This window comes from Acyrthosiphon pisum, chromosome A1, assembly GCF_005508785.2.
Source record: "Acyrthosiphon pisum isolate AL4f chromosome A1, pea_aphid_22Mar2018_4r6ur, whole genome shotgun sequence".
In the NCBI taxonomy this organism is placed as follows: Eukaryota; Metazoa; Arthropoda; class Insecta; order Hemiptera; family Aphididae; genus Acyrthosiphon; species Acyrthosiphon pisum.
Genome location: NC_042494.1, coordinates 150,463,975 through 150,476,189, shown reverse-complemented (window position 1 = coordinate 150,476,189; position 12,215 = coordinate 150,463,975). Strand labels below are relative to the sequence as shown.

The 12,215-nt window shown below is 31.4% G+C and overlaps 1 protein-coding gene across 4 annotated transcripts in view; it reads left to right on the top strand.

Moving 5' to 3' along the window:
* The window catches only part of LOC100159889 (protein prickle), a 201,427-nt gene that overhangs the window by 112,141 nt on the left and 77,071 nt on the right, over window positions 1-12,215 (top strand). Inside the window, exon 1 of one of the 4 annotated variants that reach the window (XM_001946112.5) lies at window positions 4,228-5,453. The exons of the other annotated variants lie outside the window; for them this stretch is intronic. Coding sequence (XP_001946147.2) covers window positions 5,107-5,453 — 347 coding nt within the window. The 5' untranslated portion in view covers window positions 4,228-5,106. Of the gene's footprint in view, window positions 1-4,227; window positions 5,454-12,215 lie in introns of those variants that run through there. 4 annotated transcript variants of the gene reach the window in all.

Genomic DNA, 12,215 nt, shown 5'->3' with positions numbered 1-12,215 from the left:
TGTCACAATCATAATTTCAAGATATATTTTAATTAAATACGTAAAAAGTTTTATCTAGCAGACATTTTTACTATATTTAACTTTTGCTTTGAAATAATAAATTGTTAATTAAACAAAAACCGTTAAAATTGTTTCACTTTTTCTTTGTGCATATTGTAAGTTTTTTCTAAATTCAAAATTAAAATAAAATTTTTATATTTGATGCTGAAAATTTAATCCTAGGAATAAAATATAAAATTAGTATAATAAGATGACTCTTAATGGTTTCTTTTATTTAATTACGTTGATCTACTTAGGTTGTGATACTGAATTATCGTTGATCACCCCAAATAAAAATAATGTAGGTACCAACAATAAATAACGATTATATTTTGAATCGATCATTTTAAACATATTTTGGTTTAAGTCTTTAAGATATTCTGATTTTTATTATTTATTTATGCATATGACATTTTAGGCTTATCAACAATACAAGTAGTAACATTTATTAAAAAATAAAATAACTAGTAAAAAAAAAAAAAACTTGTAACATCAAAACAATAGTCAAATTATATTTAAAAAAAGATATTCTGATTATCGATATAGATAGTACCCAATCGATTGGTATTCATTACAGTATAATATTATATATATATTTTATTTAATATTCAAGAAAATAATGACTGTGGGGCCTATAAGTTAACAATTTGAAATAAAAATGTATATGGTAAATATCAGTCGTGTAAATAGATATTTAATGTAAGTACAATAAAGAAAAGCAATCGTTATAAATTGATTGGTTAATACAGTAATTACAACGCATTTTTCTCACATATAACTAAACTATCGATATGAATAAATACGTATTGTTTTTATGTAATATAGTGTAATATTATGTTATACAAAATCGAGCAGTTGAATAGTTGCTTACAATTTAAATCTATAAGATTAAAATCATCAATAATTACTAAAATCGCCATCTAATCATATTAAGTATATTTATAATATTAGTTGTTAACCAGACTTTGGCCGGGAAAAATTAACAAACATAAAAATGCCACTATGCCAGTGTATCTCAGCTTTATTGTATCTTTGTACCTCAGTTCACGGGAAAATCAGCATCGGTGTAGCTCGTTTTGTGAAATAATTCGACAGTGATGGGCATCCGACCTTTGCGGATTCGACACAGCACTTGGTATATTATTTTCAAACATAGTTAAAACTACTGTCTTAACTTTCCTGATAGGTACCTCTGAGAACAATCTCTGAAACTTTCGTCAAAACCAATCGATTAGTTTTTGAGTATAAAAGTTACAAACATAAGGATATTGCGCTTTTGTTGTACATTTGAATAACAAATAATACATTTAATATTATTTAACTGTATTTAATATAAATCCCTTGGCAACGCATGGCAGGTCGGCTAGTGTCTATATCATTTGTTTTTGATTTCGGTTTTATTTCTGTAACCCTATGTCTTTTATTGTATACAATAAAATATTCGATTTTCGAAATTCACGCCTAGATTACCCTATAGCAACGTGTAGTGGTTGAAAATAGAAACATCGCACGAGTCTCAAGGGATCTATTGTCGATACCTATAATATACCATTTTATTGTAATCGGTCCAGTTGTAGTATCTGAGATTGACGCGTCCAAACACATACTCTTCAGCTCTATCATAATATTATTATATTGGCATTGGCGTATGACTTTGATGTTGTATGATATAATATTTTATTAAAATATATATTAAATGAAACCATCAGGAAATAATAAATTATATTTTCGTTTATATTATATTTATTATATTTATTTTTATATTATTATTTCTATTGCAAAATACACACATCCGAAATATCGTTAACGGCGTAAGAACGAAAAGACCATTATAATAATATTATTATCACCGGTGCGCAGTCGTAAATCCGTGCTGCATGTCACCGTAGAAAACGTTAATTACGTCGCATGGAATTATATTATTATAATGCGGCAGACGCATTTTAGGCGGAACATCGTCTCGTAATAGGATATTTGTCACGTCTCCGACGAAAATCTCCATTGTGAAAATACGGCCGCCGTCGTCTGAACCTCACGTCGTCGCCGCCGTAATTGAAATGGCATTACGACTCGTTAAGACGGCATTCCAATTACGCCGAGTCGGTTAATTTGGCCGAATTATGAACGGCGGACGGTCGTTGTGGTTATAATATTATCGCGTATAGTCGAATTATTGCCGGAACGTCTCGCCCGAGAAATTCCGCGTGGAACGTGCCCGGCCGATGTTATTATATATAGGTACCTACACGCGGTGTCATCGTCCACCGCGCCGTGTAACGATAAAAATATATGATATTAAATATACCTCGCGAAATATACGAGTCTTATTTTGAGAACCACTGATCGTACGGAGAGTAAAAAAACTACGCTCCGCCACCATCACCCCGTCAGTCACTCGCAACCAGACACACGCCACCCCGAGATCCGCTTAGCGTAGCCCTACAACCCTCGCAACCCGACACACGATCTTATAAGTTAAATTGTATACCTATCTCATATCTTTGAGGTGTAAGAGTATTAAGTGCGGTAGGTGCCTGCACTCTGCAGCGGTATCATCACGGTTATATTGTTGCCCACTTGCCCTGCTCCTATTGTCGTGTTATATGAAATATAATTATTTGGTGCGTCCAATTTGTGGATATGGTTCAATCATAATACTATAATATTATCAATTATGGTATCCATACTGATCAAGTCTTAAGAGTGTACTAGAAAAAAGCATTCAGCAAAAGTTCTTACGATTCCCCTCGGAATCCACCACCGCCGTATAACAATAAAAAAAATATGACATTAAACCGCGCGAAATATACGGCGCAAAGTCTCATCTTAAGAACCACTGATCGTACGGAGAGAAAAATAACTACCCTCCGCCACCGACAGTCCCTCGCAACCCAACACACGCCACCCCGAGATCCACGTCGCGTAGCCCTGCGACCCTCGCGACCCGACACACGATCTTATATTGGATGGGTACCTATCACATACCTTTGAGGTATTCTCGAGTATTAAACGCGGTATGTACCTGCACTTTGCAGCGGTATCATCACGGTTATATTGTTGCCCAGATCCTATTGTCGTGTTATGTATTAATATAGGTAATTATTTGGTACGTCCAATTTGTGAATATATGGCTTAATTATTGATTGATAATACTGATATACCGATCGAGTCTTAAATGTGCATTAGAAAAAACATTCAACAAAAATTCTTTCCCGTCGTTTAAACGTCCCGTACCTAGGGACCCACATTCTTCGTACACTCCGCTTGTATCTGCCCTGAACTTCAAAACTGCAGGTTCCCTTGCACGTCCTTTGCTATCCAATTTATAGTTTTTGTATAGACTTTTCGTCGGAATATTTACTGTTCTGATTTCTTAAATCGTTTTTCCTTGCAAGTTGCAATATAATGATAAAGCAATAAATTAATTCAAAATCGAAATTTGTTCATCTCAGCTGCAAATTTTGACTCATAAAAAATGTGGTGTAATTATTCGTACTTGGCTGCAATGTTATTTAATTCATGATTTGTACCTCAAAACGTATTGTTATCATAATCCTATTACTGTTTACGAACGTTTGTTGTGATTGTCTAATTTATAAAATTATTTGGACTTAATAAGTAAGTAAACAAATAAATAAGCAAAAATTTATATTATTAATATACTCGCGGGTTTACTTGTGTAGTACAGTGCGTTCGCGTGGTTTTTGTATATTACACGCACTGCGAGATAGACCGAATGTCGTTGTTGTTGTTGTTGTTGTTATTGCTGTACAAAATCCGTCGTCGCCGGTAAAAAGGATGAAAAAACGTAATAAAATAGAGAAAAAAAAATACCTGAATATTCTCTCATTTAGCCCCGAGGAGTCTCGCGCACCACCACTTTATATAATATAACGTTATTATAACACACGCGACCCACACGCACACGCGCCCGGGTACCTACACGTGTATATAAAACAGACCGTCTAATTTTACTGCCGTCGAACCACACAACCTATATTATACGGGGTGACCCATTTAGCACAAGACACTCATTATTTCAGAAAACACTAATGTTTTTGATAATATTTCGTTTAAATAAATTTAAGTCGTAAAAAATAATTTTTTTTGGAAAAGTTGGATTTTCGTAGTTTTTAAGTTTTTAAGTACTTATTTGAACAATAACATATACATTGTTAATTTTATTTCATACTCCGAAAAGAAAACTATATTATGGAGTATTTTTATTTATAAAAATCACATTTTGAACAAACCGTTTATCGGTTACCACTTGTAGGTGTTTAAAGTTTAGATGCGCGGAGTAGTGGACCAACTGCATTCTACGGGTTACCTCCCTACCGGAACTACTCCGCTCCGCTCATCTAAACTTTAAATACTTGTAACTCATAGACTACTCGTCCAAAATTCGTTTTTTATGTATGGAAGAGCATCAAAAATTATTCTGCTCTGGAACAAGGAATCGAAAATGCACGTTAACAAAAGTAAAAATACATAGAAAATAGTGATAATATTTATATTTTTTGTTTTAAATGTTGTTTTTTCAAAAATATGATGTAAGACAAAATAATATATTTTCAAAAACCATTAAGAGTGTCCTACGCGTCAAATGGTTCACCCGGTATCACAACACACACACACTCACCTCATAGGTAGTCGTAAGGAAAAAGGATACGACGATCGCAGGCCGAGTCGCCGCCGGTGTTCCCCCCACCCCTCTACCTCTGACACCACTCCGTCGGCGAACCGTGTGCGGCTCGAGACCAGCCGACGAGGAGGCGGGCGGCGTGGCGGTGGCTACGAGGCGACCGTGCTCGGTGGCGGCGAGGCGGACCAGTGTCCGAGACCGACCGGTAGCCTGCAGAGCACTGCAACGGGTTGTCTCGCCGTCGATTCGTCTTCGCCGTTTTTCTGGCGCGTGTATAGTGCGCGCGCGCACGTCCGTCGTACCTTGTGCACCAAGCCTGTCCATCACGACCGTTGCCCGTGAAATATTTTCCGTTGATTTCCCGATCCGCCGCGTGAACCGCGGGTGCATTTTCGGCGCCGCCGGTGGTTCCGTTTTTCGGGATGGGCGTCTCGGTTTACCGCGAAGTGACGATGACCACCACCACCACAGCGGCCGCCGCGACGGTCGCGTCGTCTTCGGCGTCCGTTACCGCCGCCGCCGGGTCCGCAAACAAGACGCCGTCGTCGAACGTGTTGATGTGCCGCCAATGGTGGAAAGTGTGTTGGATGTACGGAGATCAGGAAAAGTACTACCGACAGCTGTACGGAGCGACGAAAAAGCAGTCCGCTTCGGCTTCGGCCTTTGGCATCAACGGCGGTAGCGGCGGCGGTGGCAGGGCCACGGTCATGGAACTCCAGCAAATGTCCACTGTGTCTTTCGTTCCGCCACCGCCCCGGCCCATTGATAGGTCAGTCTATATTATATGATATAATATTATTATTATTATTTATGTTTACGGTAATTCCGTCAGCTTTTCTACCACACGTGCGTATAAGCTGCACTCGACTACTGTACAATAGGCGGAAATTTCCCCTTAGGTGCTTTAAGCACCAAACAACAAATTTTACTGAAGAATCAGACCCGTGAGCGGATTAGCCAATATTACTCACAGAATACCCGACCGTTACATTTGATATCTCTATTAATAAAATAAATTATAAATTTAAATCAAGTACTTATGGGCAACATTATATGCAAAACAAATTATTTGTATTTATTTGCAAGTAATTATAATATTTTTTTTTTCGGTGCATGGATAAATTAGAAGTCCGATAGGTGTGTATCTTGGCCCATTGTGGTACGCGTCCAAGTTTGTTCATTATTAATTAAGACAATCGCGCGATTCTGGGGAGGGGGAAACGTAGGATTCTAAGCGTGCTAAGCACCCCTGCGATTTGGGCCAATATGATGCACTATGTAATAGGATAGTATATTAGTTATTAAGATATTATATTTTGTTCACGGTCGATCTCGATTTCCATGCAAGTCTCGATGTAATATTTAATTACCTAACGAAGAATAACAAATCGGTTTTAAAATATTGTTGTAAAATAAAAATAAAAATTCAATCATAATAACTCCCCCCCGAGTCTAATAATTTAATATTCTGATATGTACACTTGAAAACAGGAAATTGTCTTAATTGGTTACGGATAACATACTTTCAACACTAGAAAATTCTTTGCACAGGTATATTATATTGTATGTGCATATCTCATATTTTTAATCAGTTTTTGCATCATGGCGAATTTTTCAATACCGCCTATTAATACCGGTTATTGAAAAGCTAATAATCACTATAATATAGACTCGGTTGTTTTCTTTCAAAATTAAAAATACATTTGATAAAATGCACCAGTTTGCGCGTAAAATATTGTTTTTATTTATTTTTTAGTTGATGATATACCTACACAATTTATAAATATTAAGTTTTACAATAACCGTAAATTATAATATAATATGAAAAAAAAATAAAAATAAGGCGTGTGATGCGTAAAATGGTTACATCCTGGTGTACATCTAATCGTACAGCTAAATCTGCAGGTAGTCCATAGAAATAAGGTTTGTTTTTATTTTTAATTAATATACGTTCGATTTCGAGTTGTAACTATTTTATTGATAATATTATTACTTAACTGCAGGCGAAAAATATTTGTAAAATTTTTTAATTATTTCAATGCGTATTTTATTGACGTTTGAGATTCAACCAGACGATTCTTAATCGTTTTTTTTTATTTATATATATAATTATACGCCTACTCCGTCCGATCAAACACAAGTATAATAGGTATCGCCGGTATTATTGAATAGATTACGGATGCAAATAAACAAAACGCAGGTTTCCGATTTTGCCACCACGTCGAACGCGATTATCTGATAGTTATAAAAACATTAATGTTTTTTTATAAATCTCACGAAAATAACTGAATTCGATAAAAAAACATATTTTTTTAAACGTTCCTAGATAGGTATTTATATATATTTTTTTGATTATCATTCACGTTCGATTTATCCGTAAACCGTAATAAAAAATATTGTATATTATATGCTAGTTCATATTTGAAAATTTAATCAACAGTTTTATTGTGAGTCGATGCTCACAATGTGGCCGAAGAATGCACAAAGTTATTTTTTTTAATAAAAAAATGTTTTCGTATAAATGTCCAGCGGCTGTATACACAATAAGTTTGTTGGCTAATCTTCGTGATGACGTCTCAAATTTGAAATGGTCTTTTTCCGTCTATCAGTTTTCCTGTTTGACCGCTTGAGGCATTTATATTTTCTTTTAAATATAATATTTTCTTTTTCTCATTTTATTCTCATTACTCTTTAATAATCTTTTAGAGATATTAAATGTGGAGTACCTCATTGGATCATTGGTAAATCTATTTTAATAAAATATTTTATTTTATCTTAAATAATTTTGATTTGTATGGATGACGTACCTATATATTATTATGTCTAGTAAATTGTGTACTGAGCTAAGTGGTTTTTATAAAAATCATTAATATTACACTTTGTAATTTTCCGAAAATAAAACCAAGCTTTAAATAATTATTAGTGAACATTTACTTAATGTTTTTTTTAAGAAAATTAAGTGAACAAAATAATATATAGTCATAAACTTTTAATATTTGATCCAAAAAAAGATCTGTTATAATCGTATGTCAACACTGTTATTTTGTAAAAAAAAAATTAATCCGTGGTATTTTAATGTCAAATATTAATCAAATAATTATTTCTACATTTATATCTTAACCAAAACCCTACGTTGAAAAATATTAATTTGCTTTTAAAAAAAAAAAATTACATGCAATAAAAGGTTCGTTTTATTCCGTCATTATTATTAAACAACTAAAAAGATACGATTAATAAGTAAATCGAAGTAATATTATGTAAGGCAATAATATGTATAAATATATAATACTTCACTATTTTAATTTAAAATGGAAAAACTTATCGAGTATAGCATTATAACGTGAAGAATAGTTAATAACTATGATCATAATAATAATTTAAATAAAAGTGTAAAAGTTCACGATGATACTAAATTGTATTATAACACTTATAAGCGTTATCTTACTTATGTCGAGCTAAATTACTTTCAATTTTATGTAAAATAATTGGAAATAAATGTTCTATAATGAAGTTGTCATCTAAATTGAAAATATTTTAAATGGAATTTGAACTTGGAATGTTAATTGTAAAAAAGAAATTGTTTTGGAATAAAGAAATCCCTATACTATGCTCAGAATACATATTTATAATTAATTATTTTATATTACAAATAAATAATAATAAGTAACAATTATACTAAGTAATGATCAACAAGAAATTTAAATATAGCGTTATACGCATATTACTATTTATTAAAAAGTTACATTTGTTGATTGCCGATATAAAAATATGTGAAAAGTTCTAAAAAGATGAAAAATTATTTTTGTCTTCTGACGGATAAAAATATTGTGTCGCAAAAAAATAATAATAATGTAGAATGCGATGGGTTACTGAAACAGTGTGAACGAAAATGTAAAAAACAAGATTCAGATGGTATCTTTAAAATATATGGCTCTTTAAAATGTTCAAAAAAATAAAAATATCTCAAACATATGAGATACATCTTATATTTAATAATATATGTAAACTTGTAAAAATGTTGTAAGGTCACGTTCATGGTATGAAATATTTTGATAGATAGTGTACTTAACCTAAATAGTGTCTGTAGTTCACGTACAGTCCAATACGCTTTTTACTATGAATGTATCCAATCATAAATCGTTACGTTTCCCTATAAAGTTAATTAGCTAGTTATGTTTCAAAAAAGTTATAATTCGAATTTAAGACATTGTATACAATATTTTAAAGGGAAACAATCGAGAAACAATATGATTGGTAAGTTTCGGTTCAAAATCCTTAAATAATAAAATGTTTTTATGGTCGTCAGAACTGCAACGTTAAAAAATATGTCTAGTACTCATTTTTATTTTGTATATATAATAGAAATTCAGCGGAATTCTATCTCATTAAAGCTTAATATTTTCTCAGCCAGACACATTATAGAACATGTATACAACGATCTAGATATGCGATTTACCATTTTTTCTTCATTTAAAATGTAAATATATATTATAAATGCCGATTCGAAAACATATTCCAGAAACAACTAAATTGCTAGTAATAGGTTTTCTTTATTATGTCTTATATAGGACATACTATTCATATAATCGTCATTATAAATAGGTAATAAATGTGTGATATACGTATCTATATAAATAAAAAAATTTAAAAATGTTTACAGGTATACATATATATATAGTAGTATATATATATATATATATACTACCATATACTATATATAATATATTATATATATATATATATTACCACTTATTGAAAGCCAAAGCGTTTCGATTTGTTTTTATTAAACTTGTTCATCAGAAATTTACGACCCCGGATAATTAACGATCCATAAAATTCGTGGAAGTTTCCAATATCATGTTATATTTCTAGTTTATATTATTATTATGTGTACCTATGTCATGCAGAGGGAGAGAGCTGCACTCGTCACATCGATTTAGCGTTATGAATTTTGTGAACCAACTTGTACAGAATAATGGAGTATAACGGATAATCGTTTTATGCGCTATAAATACTGTCAAATAAGCCGCCAACGGGTATTATGATTTTCGTATAATCGTTTTGCCAACCGATTAAGCAATACGGCAGTGGTGAAAATAAATATGCAAAAAAAGGCAATTGAACTTTAATTTCAACAATTTTTATACAAAATATTTATTACCCAATATGTTTCACGCTCCATTTCCCAGATTAGGCTTTGTTGAGTTCCAGAAACGTCCAAGACAATCCAAATGGAACTTGGATTTTTTTTTTTTAGGGCAAAGTTATTATATTTATAACTTACAAGCTTAAATTCTTTATAGAATTCAACGTTTTAAAATGTTTAAAAAGTAACTTATTTAATATATATTTTATTAGAGACATAAAATATTTGAAAAAACCCAATATAAAGACTTTTATTATTTAACAGTTTTTATGATAATATACCTACATATATTGATTAAAAAAAAAAAACAATATATTATAAATATTATATAATAATATTGTTGTATTAATAGTTGTCGCATAAGTATAAAACTAATTATTAGTATTTCTAAACAATACCACTTAAACTGTAATAATATGTATAAAAACTATAAAAATTTACTTTTTCTTTTAAATACAGTAGTCTTTTAAATTCGCGTCGATTTGTTGAAAGTTTCGAATATTGTTGATACTATCCTCTGTGTGAATGGACTCAAGTGTCCTAATGTACCGACCGCAATAAACCCTGTGACTATCCACCCATGCCAATTGTTGGTTTCCAAATCCGTTACGCATAAGCCCGGTATAGGCCGATTAAGGGTCGGAATGTCAGTGGGAATTCCGATTTTCTTGTAAATTTACCGGCACATTGTACAATAATACTGGTACACGAATGGACCATTTACACGTTATAAACCTGAACCAAAACCGCACTGCTGTGACCCGCCGCGGTGTAAAATACACTATACCGTATACCTGTAGTACGGTTTTTGGAGTGGTGGTAAGGGGTAAAGGAAAGAAATCCCACTCTAAACGTTGTTACTATCGGGGTCGATTTGAACGAAACGCAATTTCGAAACCCTTGCGATCGCACCGAAACGATACACTCAATTGTTTGGCTAAAAAAGGTTTTCAATTCGTTATACGCTATATTCAGTGATGAAAATTAAATATGTTAAAGAAAATCCCATCAACACATTAACCCTGGCAACAACGAACAAAAAAATGCAATTGGAATTTGCATGTTTTCCCGAAAGTTAATTTAACGAAACTCTGCAGTATAAATTAGCTTTCTATCGACATTCTGATATGCATGCGTGTTTACTCAAGAACCACCCAATTTTTAATACTTACTGAAAACAAACTTTTTTTTAAAAATATAGATTGGAATAATTCATTCTCAATATTAAAATAACGTGATAAAAACTTTCATATTATAAATTTATATTTTAATTATTATAATTTATAATAATAAAGATAATCGAGTTTTGTTGAACACCAAAACGTACACGATAAAATTAGATCGAATTGTAATAATTGAAATAAAAATTCAAACCAAATTAATCATTTTATTAGTATATATTTTTGTTTGTTATAGTATTGTAGCTATAAGACAGCTAGGTGTATTAAATACATAAAAAGTAATCTAAAATCAGACTTAAAATATTTACATTTTGAATCATTTTCATTCGTCATACTTAATTCAACTAGCTACATGATAACTTATTGTATTATTGTATATTCGGAAAAAAAATGTTTAACCGATTTAATAAAAATTATAGTAACAACATTTACAGTAGTAAAGTTAATCATTCAATTATTTTATGTAAATTTGTAACACTGTTTTTATTGCCGCGATTGAAGTTCACTTAATATTTAATCATTATTTAGAAAGTAAATTAATAATATAATGTAGACTTTAATGAATAATCACAAATAATTACAACAAATCAGTATGTTAATTTCTGTATAAAATGGTGGACTATAAATAAAAAGTGTTGAATAAAATTTCATTCTTTATAGTCTTAGCTGGTTTATATTAATTTCTAAGGTAGGTATTAAAAGTTATTTTAAATCATTAAAATATTTAATACTTATAAAATATATACAATTTCAATTTGATATTAAAATAAATAAATCAATAAAATGCACTGCTATATGTGTGCTAAAAACCCAGTAAAAATAATATTTAAAAATATAAAAGCAAAATAATTGGAATTCCGTTTACAAAAATGATCGTTCAAAATTTAGTTATGTATGTCACTATGCTATCAAAATATTGTATCAGTGCCAATAAAGGACACATTTATAATCTGTGTTGGGGACGAGTAACAGTGACAAATTTATTAATATAGCAAAACTCGTATTTCAATACTTTGTATAAAAACATATTTTATCTAAACAAGATTTTCAATTATTACATTTTACACTTTCGTCTTATATTAATCATAAGTTGCAGGCTACTGTTTAATGTTTAACAAAATAATTAAAATATTATCTCGTCTTCAGTCGAATAAACACGTTAATGCGTTATAATATTATATTATAGACGCATAGAAAATATGTT